The following is a 15288-nucleotide window of genomic DNA, read 5'->3' on the forward strand; positions in this document are numbered from 1 at the left end:
AAACTTTAAGGGACCATGTGAGACTTGGTCACACCCATGATAATTGGTTATCTGGCTAACTAAAACCATGCCAGATTACGGAAGTTTGCCAGACAAGAGAGTTCCAAATTAGAAAGATTAAACCTGTACTACAAAAAACAACACGGCATGCATTAAATGGACTAAAAATAAAATACTGACCGCAAAACATAATTGGAAATAGGGACACAATAGGCTGTGTCTCCAGTCAGATCCTGCAGAGATTGATTCTTGTCTCTAAGCTATTTAATACTCAATGCCCTGTAAGAAACTATTAAATCACTATTGATAAAGTTTGGAGGTGACTGTGGGAGTGGTAAGTAATGAAGGTGACAGATCACTGGTACAGAGCAAATCAGGATCACTTAGCGAGGTGAGTGCTGGTAAAGTTCAATATAGCCAAATACAAGGTCATATCAAGTAGAAACAAACACTGGAGTCTATACTTAACAGATTGTGGGACTCTGTCCTGGGAAAGAGTGACTCTGAAAAAGGACTTAGGAGTCATAATATATAAACTGAGGAATACCAAATAGGAATACGGAGGTAATATTATCTGTGTTGGGCATTAGTGCAGCCACTACTGGAATACACTGTTCAGTTCTGGTACCCACAAATCAAGGATGTTAAATTCAGAGATTCAGAGAAAGGCCAAAATAACCATTAAAGGACTGGAAAACACATCTTACAGTGAAAAACTCAAGCTCAGAAAAAAAATTAAGGAATGACCTGATCACAATCCGCAAGCGTCTACAGAGGAAGAATAAAGAATTCTTCAGCTAAACAGACAAAGATGTAACCAGAGATAGTGGTTGGGAGACGGAGTCAGACTAGAACCAGACTAGAAATAAGGTACTGATTGCAACAGCAAGAGAAGTTAATTACTGAAAAGATTTATCAGTGGTTGTGGGAGATTCTCCATCACTGGAAAATTTAAAATCAAGACAAAGTTTTTATAAAAGATGATGCAGGCTTTCACACTGGCAACTCTTCTGGCCATAAGCCATGTCAGGAATGAATGCAGGGAAGGGGGTTAATATCCAGAGGTAACCTCAATTGCAGGTGAGCCAATGGGAGTGAAGTAGCTTTGTTTAAACTGAGACCAATTGCAGCTTTCAAGGAATTTGTTTCTGCAGACCAGCAGAGAGGAAGACTGGGGGGCATTCAGAAATATTCTGGTTGTTGCAAACTCATCCAGAGAGCTAAGTACAGTTAGATGCGATCAGGATATGGTTAATTTAAATTTGTTTGGACTGGCTGCTCTGTTTTCTCTTTTGTGTTGTGGTTTGACTTGATGTTTTTACCCATAACTTTTAAACTGAATCCCAGGGAAATACTTTTCTCTGTGTGCAACCCATGATTTACTTTCTCTTGTTCTGTGAACAAAGCACGATTTTTCTTTTTACTAAAGCAAACAGTCTGATACCTGTGCCTGAGAAGGATCTGTGTACATGCCTTCAGTCACATAGCCATCAAGTTACAGCTTGCTGTTCTCAAGCCCTCTGTGGAGAGGAGAACAGGGTTGGAGTTTTACCCAGTGTGCCTGCCTGGGTTAAAAGGGTCTCCAAGGACTGGGGTGTGCCAGCTACCTTCCAGGGTCCTGGGGCATCTGTGACCCTGAAGAAGTTTTACAGTCATGCCTGTGCATAGGCAAGGTGTTTTAAGTCTCTCCCAATCTCTGCACTCGGAATGTCACAGTCGGGGAGGATGAGCTGACAAACCACTTATCAGGTTATACCAAATGATCATAATGGTCCTTTCTAGCTTCAAAATCATGAACTACTGGTAAAGTCTGCAAGTCCAATTACTCCCCGGGACTGCACCATACATTTTCAACCTTCATTGCTGCATTCCATGAGCTTGCTCTACTTTATTGTGCTCTTAAACAAAATGTCTTGCACCCTCTACATAGCTTCTTCTTCAGATTATGTTGCCTCAGGCTCTAACTACAAAGCCATGGAAATGCTGAATTTGTTTTTCCTGTTCTACTCATTTTTCCTAAGAGCAGAATGCAACAGTATCACCTTATATGAACTTCCTCCCCCCGTGATGACACATCAACATGTAGCAACAAAACAGGGCAGGAAAAACTTGGCAAGAGTCCCCCAAGAACATATTTTTTTAATCTTTTATGAATGTAACAATAACTAAACTGTTCAAACACTCAGCCCCAGGTCACTAGTTCCGTTAAAAGTTGGGTACCAATAACAAAGAGCATGTAGTTGTTACAGTATATTCCTGCTGAATGTTGAACCTTTACCTTTCTTAAGATCTATTTTTATTCTCTTTGTACTTTTCTTGTTGCCAAAGCCCAACAGGGGAGACAGTGATGGTGAAGATGGTTTCTTAACCAACCGAGGGAGATTGGGACTCTTAGCATGTTGTAGGGTTGCCTGAAGATCTGATTCCAGGCTGTTCACTCCAGATGGATCTACTGCTTTTACCATCGGCTTTGTCAGAACCTTTGTTTTTTGAACTCCATCATTATCAAGCAAACATAGGGGACCAATGACAGACTTTTCATATTGTTCACGATTATATGGAGGAACCACTTCCAGGAAGACACTTGGAGATTTCATTGCTTGACGGAAGATATCCTGAGCCCTATAAAGAAAGGCATTAAAACAGATATAATCACCAAAACCAACAAATCTGAGTGTTACAAGGTTTGGGGTTCAATGCAGACCAATTCTCCCTCTATTTGTTAGTTTAATAACTCTGTTTACCCAATGCAGAAAAACACACTTTCATTGTCTTTGCCTGAAAGCCTGTCTGGTCAGAGAATCAAACATACTCCTTTGTCTAAAGCAAAGCTCTTTACCCAGTTCCCCTGAAACAAATCACTGAATCATATGACTGGAACAGACCTTGAGAGGTCATCTAGTCCAGTCCCCTCCACTCATGGCAGGGCTAAGCATTATTTAGACCATCCCACAGGTGTTTGTCTAACCTACTCTTAAAAACCTCCAATATTGCAAATTCCACAGCCTCCTTAGGCTATTTATTTCAATGCTTAACCACACTGATCAGAAGTTTTTCCTAATGTCCAAACTCAGTCTCCCTTGCAACCATTCTTGCCCTGTCAGCTGAGGTTAACGAGATTATTTTTTCTCCTTCCCCTTTATAACCATCTTTTATGTATTTGAAAACTTATGTCCATGCTCAAGTTTTCTCTTCTCCAGACAAAACAAACCGAATCCTTTCAGTCTCTGCTCACAGGTCATGTTTCTAGATCTTTAATCAGTTTTGTTCCTCTGCTATGGACCTTCTCCAACTTGGCCCAATCTTTCTTGAAATATGGAGCCCAGAACTGGACACAATACTCCAGTTCAGGCCTAAATATCATGAAGTAGAATGAAAAAAAAAAAAAACTCTCTTATGTCTTGCCTACAACACTGCTAATACATCCCAGAATTATATTGCCCCCCTCCTTTTTGGGTAACAATTACATTGTTACTCAGATTTAGCTTACAATCTGCTGTGCCCCCATAGATCATTTCCACTGAACTCCTGTCTAGGCAGTCATTTGCCACTTACTTTTCCTTCTTTACTGGAGCACTTTGTGTTTGTCCTTACTGAATTTAATCCTATTTACTTCACACCATTTGTCCAATTTCTCCAGATCTTTCTAAATGTTAATCTTATCTTCCCAGCTTGGTATCATCTGCAAACTTTATAAGTGGGCTTTCTACGCCACTACAAAAATCCTTGATAAAGATTTTAACAAAAGCAGCTCATAATGGGAGCCCACGTCATATACCCTTTTAGTTAGATTGTGAACCATTGATAACTAATCTCTGGGATTGGTGTTCCAACAAGTTTTACACTTTATACCAACTCCATCTAGTTTGTTCATGAGAGGGTTATGAGAGAGAGAACTGGCATATACCACTTCCCCCCATCCACAGGTTTGTGACCTTTTCAAAGAAAGCTATTAGGTAGATCTCACATAATTTGTTCTTGATAAATCCATGCTGTTACTTACCACGCTATTATCTTTCACATTTCCGTAAACTGATTGCTTAATTATTTACTCCAGTATCTTTCCAAGTACTGAACTTAAAACTGACTGGTCTGGAATTCCCCAGGTTGTCCTTATTCCCCTTTTTATAGATTGGTGCTATATTCACCCCTTTTCCAGTTCTCTGGAATCTCAGCCATCATCCATGAATTTTATAAAACAGTCCCTAATGTTTCAGATATCTCCTCAGTCAGTTCCTTGGATATCCTAGGATATTCTTGTCAGCTCTGGCCCTCACTTTTCCTGGGACCTTACTCTTTAAATACCCCTCAGAAGCCACCCCCCCACTCATGCATCTGATGATGCGGGTCTTTGCCCACGAAAGCTTATGCTCCAACGTATCTGTTAGTCTGTAAGGTGCCACAGGACGACTTGTTGTTCTTGAAGCTACAGACTAACATGGCTACCTCTCTGATACTTGTCAGAATTATCTCATTAACAGAACACACCCTTTCAAACCAAATGCTTACATATACTCTAGAATAAAGGAAATTAAAGAAATACTGAAATCAAGTAAGGGCAGAATTAGAAAGTTGTAAAGCAGAATCACTGTCTATTTTACATATTCATTAATAAAATCCCTTCTTAGTTTTTCAAAACAAAACTTTTCTCATTCCTAAACCACCAGCCAAAGGTTAAGTGACATCCTACTTAATTTAGCTAATTTCATGTCCCGTTCTCATATCCTCACAAGCAGTCATTTGACAATACACTGTGGCTGTGTCTATATCTGCATGGCTCTTTTGAAAGAGGAATGCAAATGAGGGAAATACAAAATGCAAATGAGGCACTGATTTACATACCTTTTGTTTTATTTGCATAGTCTCTTTTTGAAAGACATACTTTTGAAAGAAAAAAAGCAATGTAGATGGGGGTCTTTCAAAAATAATCCCCATCTTCAACAGAACCTTTCTTCCTTCAGGGGTTTATTTTTGAAAGAGCCCTGTCTACACTGCTTTTTTCTTTAGAGAATATCTTCCAAAAAGAGATTATGCAAGTGAAGCATGATATAGGCATGAAAGAGGAATGCAAGCATAGACACAGCCTATATGGTTGCTTAACAGCTCTTTTTAGGAGATGCGTATTTTAAACACGTCCCAGAGATAGGAACAGGAGACCTCTTATAAACTAAAAGTAATAGTGTGAACACCGTAAATCTGCGGAGAAACCTACAAGCAGCACCTGAAGGCAAAATAACTGGCAGGACATTTAATAAGAAAAGAAAAAGAAAAATGTAATGGGCAGAGAAAGTTAAATTTCGTAAGTGCCCAAATGCATACTTAAGAGAAGTAACAGAGAGGTGCTGAGATCTCCAGCACACAGCAAAACAGAACTGAATCTATTAACACTAAATGAAAAGGAAGATTCACAGTAGAAATGTGAATGCAGAAATACAACAAAATTTCCTTCTAGCATTCCATCTTAGAAAGAAGCAATTTTTCAGAGCAGTATTCCAAAACTTCCATACAAAATAGAAAAACTGGAAAAGGAAATGTAAGCACTACAGTCTTTGCTAGCTATTGAAGGACCTGTGCAATTAGCAGGAGGAACCATGACCTTACCACTAACAAAAGTCAAACTGATAACTTTCTGTATCAGTAGCGATTGGAACAAGTCCAGCTATTGTACCCATGATTCATTTCAGGTGATGGGGCAGGAATTAAGGCCAATATCATGCCCTTGTAGGTTCTATGGTGTCAGAAGGAAATTAAATCTTTGGCAAAAACCTAGCAAGCAAAGCCCCTTCAATCTTTCAGTTTCAAAGGGGAACTGACAGAGAATTAAGTTATAGTAGTGCTTCCAAGTATTGCAAAAAGCAAGCAGCACTGCAAAGAAACAGAGGGTGAAACTCCCTGCGCTGCTACAGGCCCAGGCATGTTCAGGAGGAGTCAGAAAGAGGACCACAAACATCTACACAGATATTCAAAATTTCAAAAATAATTTGATTAATGCAAAAATCACTTGAAAAGGATGTCTGTTTCACAAGACACTAGCTGCTAGGTGAGGCCATTCACATTTATGTTCCATAACTTCAAACTAATGTGACAATTTAGGGATCAAATTATTTTGTGATACAACTAATAACTAAATAAGTGAAAGAGCTTAATTTTGCAAACACTAGTCTATAAAATCAAGCTTTTTCACCTAATTATCAACACCACCACAAAATAATTGAAGCACTTAGACCACAACAAATGCCCAGAGAGGTTTTGTATTAAATTTGACATGAAAGATAAAACAAATCCATTGTTTTTCTAGTCAGAATTTCACTTTTCTTAAAATTTCATTTTCTGGCATAGACCAGAGAAGCAGAAAACATTCAAATGTAGCACTGAAAGCTTTTTCGGCATTTCAGTTTTATGGGACTCGATTGAGCAGCCCACACGTATTCAGCAAAGTACTTAAGAAGATGCTTAAAATTAGGCACATGCCAAAGTCCAATTAACTACGGTAGGACTTTTGTTCATACTTCTAGCCAAGCATATGCTTAAAGTCATTGAACTAGGATTTCTCCTAAGCACGCACACTTTGCTGATTTTAAGCTGACGCTGCCAGGTTTTCTTAGCTTCATCAGTGACCATTTGGAAGGGTGGAGAAGGTGAGCTTTGGCATTCCCAGTGGTCTCTTTTAGGATGTGGGAACTACTTTCCACAGAAGGGGGACAAAAGATGAGTTAGGTTATGACACTTAAACACCAAACTGAAAAGGTACCATTTTACTATGGACTAGGTTTATTATCAGGTATTTTGAACGTACTAGAAATACAACAGGAAAACCAAACTCAAAAGAAACCCTTAATCACGAATGTGTAAGATAAACACTACTTTCACCAAGCTGATGTAGATCTTCCTAATGTAACACTGAAAATTTACTTTTGCTTTTAAGTTATGAATGCTGAGCGCTTGGTTTTGATTTAAAATGTTACACAAATCAACTGCCCTGGGCCCTCAACAGATTTTGCTGCCTGATGAATATCACTCATCTCTTTTAATATTAAAGATTAAAAATAAAATTAATTACTATTTTAAACAAATATTTGTGACTGTGAAGTTTAAGAGGCTATTCATTCCAGCAATAAGACCTCTTGAATTCACAGATTATCCAAAGTACTCTCTGTTACGAAAGTCAATTGATTTTACATCAAAATTTAGCCTTGTAACAATTTAACTACTCTATACTTTGGGCGTGTCTACACAGGCCCCCAGCTTCAAAGGGGGCATGCTAATCAGGGCAATGGTAGATTACTAATGAAGTGCTGCGGTGAATATGCAGCACTTCATTAGGCTAATTCTCCCCCCGCAGCAACTTCGAAGCGTCAAACTTTGAAATGCTAATATGTGTATAGCTGCAGGCACTTTGAAGTGCCTTTACTCTCAAGACCTGTACATACATGCCGGCACTTCGAAGTCTGATGCTTCAAACTTGCCGCGGAGGAGAATTAGCCTAAAGAAGTTCTGTGACAAGTGTAGACAAGCCCTTTATGTTACAAATAATTATTTTTAATCATTTTTAGATCCCTGAAAACAGATGTAGCACAAGCAACTTCTAGACTGGTTATAGAAACATCACACTCTGGGCACCACCAAAAATGCTATATGCTCAGTTTAGGGTACCTTAATACTAGAAATATCTCAAAACATGGAAGGAAACTAAAGACGAGTAAAAAAAAAAAAAATAGTTAAGTGTGGGTGAAGGAACTGACTTACTTTTAAAAGTTGTGCAAATCATTTTTACGGTATTGTTTTGCTAAACAACTACTAACAGGTGATAATGTAACAGCCTACAACTTCTTGAAGTGAAAATGCAAATGGACTAGAGGATTTATTTATGATTTTCCAAAGGCATGCAAAAAGGAGTAATGAAATGCAACAGCATTGATATACGGGACAATTTCTTAACACTGCATAGTAATTTTTCATCAGAAGTAGTATTCCACTGTTTGGCTTCTTTAAAACTGGAGTGGACAACACAATGTAGAATACATGGTAGCACGTCCTATTTCCCTAGCAGGTGAAGATTTTCCCAGTATTAGAACTTCTATGCTTTGAATCTACAATGAGAACTATATATTACTGGATTTGGAAGTTTCATGAAAGAGAATTATGTTGCTTTAGTTATATACATATTTTATGGCATTTTACTTGAATCATGCTACATTAATCACCTCAGTAAGTACAGCATTATATAAAATTCTGGTAGTTAACAGAATCAATTAAGCAGCACTCACTGTGTAAAGGTTTTATCTACAAGGTCCACATTGTTAATTTTCACAATACACTCATTTTCATGGAAAAGACCATCACGCCTAGACCTGCTGTTCTCTTCAATACCACGGATAAATAGTCCTAGAATCCTGAAAAGCAATAATAAAGCTGATGATTATTCTGCATTAGATTTGTACACAAGACATTTATAATAATTACAAATAGATATTGGTCTCTACTGAGGAACAAAGTTCTTCTTATGGTCCACTAACCACAGCATATTAAGTCATTAGTCTAAAGGAGAGATTTTCAAAATCTCTTTTCCATCAATGAACAAGGACTCCAAAAAAGAATATGAAACCAGCAAGTGTAATTTTAGTCTGCTGACATTGTTGGTAACCCCACAGAGCACTTAAGAAAATACTAAACTATTATTCAAAGGTTGGCAAAATGGAGGGGAAAACCAGCCCCATCCTTCCAGACAGTGTTAGGATAGGATCTATGCCAAATAGGTGCGGGATGGAATCATTATAAGGAAAAGGTAAAGTTAAGTGCAAAACAGTAGTTCTAATTACACTAGATCAAGATAAAAAGGCATTGCTACAAGGAATTGGAAGCCCATTTCTGCTGAAGGAAAGACAATGCCTGACAGGAGCCGTCTCTTTCCAACCAAGACCAAAGAAACAGAAATTAAGCCAGTCTTGCCTGTATTGAAGCCTGGGGCTCCTTGAACCCCTGGAAACCACAGTGTTCAAGGTGAAAGGACAGCATACATGTGTTACTAGCATTTTGAAAAGCCCTAGCCTGGGGATCTGGATTATAGCCCTGTGCGCTTCTTCTATATTGTTTCTCAAATCAGTTAAATCTCCTCTGACCCACAGTTTCCACACCTGACAATTTAGATCAATATTAATTTCCTATCTCACAGGGGCACTGGGAGGTTTAACTACATTAGTATTTGTAAAGTGCTTTCAGAAGCTCAAAAATAAAGTGATGTGGAAGTGCCAAGTAATACTACATAAAGAAGAGTCAGACTCTGCCTTAGAGAGGCTGATGTCCTCATAGCATGCTAACCACTAAATCAGCAAAATGGGAAGGATTTCAGGTAAGAACTGTACTTTTCTGAGAGTGGATTAAAAACCTGTGGTGTCAAGTAGACTGGCCTAACATTCCATGTAGCTGTAGACTGTGTGTGTACAAAGACCCCTTAGAAATGTGATTTTATACATTCACCCATGCATGCCAAATGAGCATTGACACGGAAGACATTTAGGTTGTAAGCTACAAAGTAAGCTCAAGATTCAAACTCAGGCTCAAACCTACCCCCATCTTCTCCCCACCTCTAACCTGAATCATATTAATCCAGTCACAGGACTCCATGAGGGTCCATTCCTTATTTCTCTGCAGTACATAGGCAGCCCTAGTTATGTTTGGGTGACCAGCCAAAGGACCCAAAGTCCCAGGAGCAAACTTTCTTTGTTCGTTGGACAATCGAGTTTGATGGACAGTCAAGTTTTTCCACACTGCACCATGAACCAAGGTCGAGAGTGATCACAGTTCGGGAGGGTACTAGGAAGTCCGAGATATGGTTGGCTGGACTCAAATCTGAGCACTGAAGTATGTAGTTGGAACCCTGGGTTAGGGTCTGGATTAGAAAATTCTTAAACTTCAGTTGACTATCAATGTAGATGCTCAAGACCTGCGTTCTTTATCCCAGGATCTAATAACTTGAGTTCCACCCACCCACGGCTTACATTATAGTGTAGACGTAACCTTAGAGATCCTTTTTATTTCTATTAATCTGTGAGGGTGTGTCTACACAGAAAAGTTATTTTGGAATATTGGCTGCTAGTCCAAAATAATTTTGCGAGCAGCTAGAAAGCAAAATTGCTATTTTGAAATAATTTCAACACAACACATGGCTTATTTCAAATTCTGTAAACCTCATTCTATGAGGAATAGCATCTATTCCAAAATAAATATTTCAGAACATGGGCTGTACACACAGGCTACATCTACACTTATCAAAAAGTTCAAAATGGCCACGCTAACGGCCAGACCGAAGAATACTAATGAGGCGCTGAAATGCTCATAGGAATAAGAGGATTTCGACGTGGGCAAGGGCCTTCGAAAAGGACCCCCAGATAGCTGAGCCGTACAGGAGCAAAACGTGGCAATTTCAAAGTGCCACAGCCAGCAGCATGTTACTGAGGCGCTGAATATGCATTCGTATTAGTATTCCTTGATCTGGCCATTAGCATGGCCATTTTGAAGTTTTTGGTAAGTGTAGACAGAACCACAGGGAATAGGGGATATTTCAAAATAAGCCATAATCCCTCCAGGGGCTCTAATTCGAAATAGGCTATATTGTGTATGGATGCTCTATTTCAAAATAGCTGACAGCTACCTCCATACAAATTTTGTGTGTAGATGCGTTATTTCAAAATAAACTACTTTGGAAAAATCTCTTCCAGAACAGCTTATTCTGAAATAATGTTGTTGTGTAGACAGACTGAAGCACCAATGTGTAATTTTAATTTCATAGTTCCATTATAACACTACTATTCATCTGATCTGTATTGAAAATTTACCAAGCAACAGAATGGCGAAAAGATACAAGTTTTGTTTCTCTACAAACATATATTTTTAAAAGTGTGCACTTTTCTACTGCTGAACATTCCACTGCTAGAATAGAATTTTGCATTTTAACAAATGTGTCATGTAGGAGATCCCCTTATCAAACTTCACTATGATAAAGAAAGCTTTTCATTTGGAGAAGGGAGGCAAAATTTGACAATTTCCATGAATACCACTAGAAACAGGCAATTATTTGCAGCTAAGGAATTTAAAATAATTACATTCAGATTCAATCTAGTAAAAATAAGGAAATGAAAGAAATTGAAAATTAAATCTGGTGCTGTGATCTTAACTTATCCCACTGTGCCTAGACATTGCAGCCACATGGTACTGTAAGATCACCAACTGGCCTGATATTCCCCATATGTGCCACAGTATTTTAACACCTGGGTTGAGTTAAGTGCTCTGACAGTCTAACCTCATTACTTCATGACTTTTATTGTGGGAAGTCTCAACTTTAACATTACTTTTATGTGACTTTTAAATTTAATTTCCTTCTTTCATGGTAACTCCACATGCAAAGAAAATGAAAAACTATTTCAACTAGCTTTTGTCGTTCATTCGTACACTGCACTCCAAGCATTCTGGGAGAATAAAAAAAGCAGGATTGTAATGAAAATGTCTAAATGTTATTCACTGAAGATGAGTACTTGCATTACTGTACAGTAAAAGTTCTATTATCCAGCATCCCTGGGGAAGTGGGGGTGTCAGATAATCAAACGGGCCAGATATTGGAGCCGGGCAGCCGGCCTCAGCTGGGCAACTGTCCCCAGCCAGTCAGCCTCCTGCAGCATGCCAGTTCACTCAATCATCTGGTTATCAGGGTGCTGGATAACAGAGCTTCTCCTGTAATAGCAATACTATCCTCAAAGAAAATACCTGACAAGGTGAATGTCCAACATTCCTGCTAAAAGTGCCCTTTCATTAAACAGAAAAAATGGCTTCTCCTGCTATTTCTTGCATTTTTCTGAATTATGAATTTGTACACTGGGCCTCTTTTGATTAAACAACAGGACCAAGTAGTTAAACCATTCTTGTATTTTACAGAGACACCAGTACTATACTGCCAAGTGTCATTAGAATTTTTCAAGACAACTGAGTAAACAATCAGCCTGTCTGTCAAAAAATAGCTTGCTGTAAGCCATGCTCCACAGCATTTGTAAACAAGAATATTAACATGCACAGAAAGTAGGCCAAGGAGCTCTGCTGGTTTTTCAGCGAGTTCTTTTCAAGATGAATCCTTGCAGTTAGAATTCAGCATCACAAATATTGCAGGAGTAATAAAATTAGTGATATTTTGTGATTTTATTGGGCCTTCCACCTGAGATCTCAGAGTGCTTTAGAAGGATTAGCAAATTAAGCCTCACTATGCCTCTATTACATAAGGAAGCATTTACCTATATTTCAGGGATGGGGAAGCAGAGTGCATTGCTCAAGTTAAAACAGGAAGTCTTTGACAGCACAAATGACAGAACTCAGAGCTCCTAACTTCTAATCCCTCCTCCTGAAATAAGGTAATGACATTTTTTTTCAAGCAGCAGATGGTCGGCCTGCTTTTCAATTTGGCACCTAAAATACCCCAGTTGAATTGGAGGCTATCTAGAGTCTCAGATCCTGCTAAGAAAATAGTCACACACAATACATTACCTTAAAAGGAAAAAAAAACACATTTTTTCTTCCCCACTTCAACATTCTGAAAATCAATAAGTTAAGAAACATTTCTCTTTATGGTTAGACTGTGACCTTTTTAAAGTTTATAATTACAATTGGCCTAATACCAGAAGCAGACATTTTACTGTAAAGTGATGCCATTTAATGACACTAGCAATTTTCCATCCCTGTCACAGGGGTCTCATACTGCCAGCACTACAAATTAGCTCTTTGGCAGAGACCTGCTATGCCAAATTTCAGTCTAGAGAAAAAATTTAACATCTGAGTTACACAAGCTGGAAAATAGGGAGTTAAAATGTAAATGCTGACACACTCACCCATAGTACATCAATATGAACTTGCCACTATGGTAGGTAATCTTGTATCATCTCCATAAACTATGTTAAATTAGCTCTCTCTCTCTCTCCTCCCAGATATGTGTATATATATATAAAAATCCTCACCAGTGACAGAATGATGGTCTTCACGTCAATCTGCTGCCCAAGGGGTGGGGCCAGGACAAGGGCCAGGACCAGGGCATGGGGGGAAGGTCCCAGGAAGGTGCATGACTCCCTGACCAAGACCAGCCCTGCAACCTCCCTGAAAAGGCCTGGGTGGGATGAACAGCTCCCCATGTTCCCAGCTCTTCATCCAGCCCACAGCCAGATGTGGTTTAGCTCTACCTGCACACCTTACTGCCCCAATGGAGCCACGCACAGCAATCTCTCCCAAACCTTCCTGGGTGGCAGACAGACCAGGGCTGGGAGAAGGGCTGGAGGGGGTTGGGGAGGGGAACAGGGGTCAAGGAGTGGGGAGAAAGCTCTGGGAAGCCTGGATCTAGCCACACAGCTCCCTTACTGCCCATCCAAGAAGAGAGGAAGTGGTTGGCAAGCGTATCAAGCAGAGAACACAGCTCCCTAGTTTACAATACTCTTACCATGCAAAAGTAAAGCTCCTGGGATAGTATAGCTTTTGTATGTGCTAAAGAACATCATCTGAAAGGTGACTTGGGAAAAAAAGAACTGACCAATAAGTCATTTTGACTTTTTTGTGTCTGGTCTGCTATTTAGCAACAAGGGGTCAGGGAGAGAAATCCAAATAGACCAAAATTAAAAAAAAAATTTCACAAGAAAGATAATCATCTTAACTAGAGATCATGTTACCATGTTTTCATTCAGGAAAAGGAAACTCAAAGACTCTTGAAAGTGCCAACATAATGAATATATAAGTATTTTTTCCCTCTAAATTTACACACAGAACAACAGATGTCAGTGAAGAAAGACCATATTGGGCTTGGTTATCTTCTGTTAAAAAAACAGTTTTAGCTCCCCTTCATGCTTTCACAGTAGATATACTTCAAGAGAAATAAACACAGCTGATGCCTTTTTCATTAACTTGCTTCTCTGAAATATGGAAAACATCTTACCTTCCACTCAGAGATGAAAAGAAGGGTACTACATGTATCCCCAGAGGGCCACCTTCCCCAGAAATCTCCACTGTTCTTGTAATACCACTAAGAAAGAAGGAGCAAAAACATATGAAGTTGTACTAAGGACCACATGAGAAATGTATAGAGAAAACACATTAAGACAGACAAGAAAGGCAGACAAGGGAATTTAGGTGCAAAACAATGTACATAAAAGATGTTGCAACTGGAAATAGTTGAAATAACATCTTTGACTTTGTGGATGAGAATGTGTTTTGAATTAGAACAGAAGGCGTTATAGTAGCAGTCATTTACTTAAGGGCTTGTCTACATAGGAAAATTGACTGGACAGCTATTACAGAATGAGCTATTGTTCCCCAGGTGAATACTATTCTGGGATAAAAAATGTTTTACTGGAAAATAGGTATTGCTCCAGAATAAACCAACTCATTCCAGAACTATTCCAGAATAGCTGTGACCATGCTAACTCTTTAATCAATTTTCTTATGCAGACAATCCCTAAATATGCAGACCATATTTTAAGGATCTCTAATCAAAACAACAGGAAAAACAATCAACATGTAATCACAACAATGTGGCCCACACACTGGGCTCTCAATTACATGCAAGCAACCCTCCTGATTTAAAGAGGCAGAGTGACAGCATCTGAAAAAAACAACAATTTGGCCCATTTTAATGAGAAATAATTTTTTTGTGAAAATTTCTGAGATCTCCTATGATGGTCCAAATATGGGACATAACACCTCCTTGCTAGCTGCTACAACAGGGGTCAGCAGCCCACAGCACAGGTGCCAAGAGTAGCATGCAAACCGATTTACATCAGCATGTCAGGCAGGAGCTCAGCCCTGCCCCTCTTTCCTCATGCAGCCAGGAGCTTGCTCAAAGCCACGTCACCTGTGTTTTAATAAAAGACCAGCTAATGCTACCAACCACCACCTAAACAGTAAAGCTCTGCATCTTAATTTATTTATTAATGAAGCTGTTGTAAGACTATTAGTGACTTTAAAAAATATCACCAGCACTCGGAAAATACATAGAGGTCAAAAGGTCAAATTTCAGCACTCCACCTAGGAAAGGTTGCTGGCCTGTGCTAGAGACTGTGCTAATAATATTTTGCTGCTTCCTGGCTCAGAATTTTTTGAAACAGAGTAGGCACTGAAATGTAAATTATATATCAGAAGTGGCTAATATGGAAAAAGAAGCCATTTGGTTGGATTGACATGTTCTCAGGACAAATAATCAGGCTGAAAAAATTTCCTGCTCTCTTTTTCAGTCTGATTTTTAAATCCTTATGCCATCTAGAGCATTGT

The 15288-nt window shown here is 39.0% G+C and overlaps 1 protein-coding gene across 4 annotated transcripts in view; it reads right to left on the reverse strand.

Annotated features, from left to right (window-relative positions):
- PARD3B (par-3 family cell polarity regulator beta) overlaps window positions 1–15288 on the reverse strand; it is a 614980-nt gene that overhangs the window by 332658 nt on the left and 267034 nt on the right. For all 4 annotated transcript variants that reach the window (XR_012646411.1, XM_075001347.1, XM_075001346.1 and 1 more), the window contains exons 6-8: window positions 13958–14044; window positions 8268–8393; window positions 2279–2622 (exon numbers count right to left, since the gene is read on the reverse strand). Coding sequence is in view for 3 of the 4 variants with exons in the window: in XM_075001347.1 (XP_074857448.1) it covers window positions 2279–2622; window positions 8268–8393; window positions 13958–14044 (557 nt within the window). In the remaining variant the exon portion in view is untranslated. The remainder of the gene's footprint in view (window positions 1–2278; window positions 2623–8267; window positions 8394–13957; window positions 14045–15288) is intronic.

This window comes from Carettochelys insculpta, chromosome 8, assembly GCF_033958435.1.
Source record: "Carettochelys insculpta isolate YL-2023 chromosome 8, ASM3395843v1, whole genome shotgun sequence".
NCBI classification, from domain to species: domain Eukaryota; kingdom Metazoa; phylum Chordata; order Testudines; family Carettochelyidae; genus Carettochelys; species Carettochelys insculpta.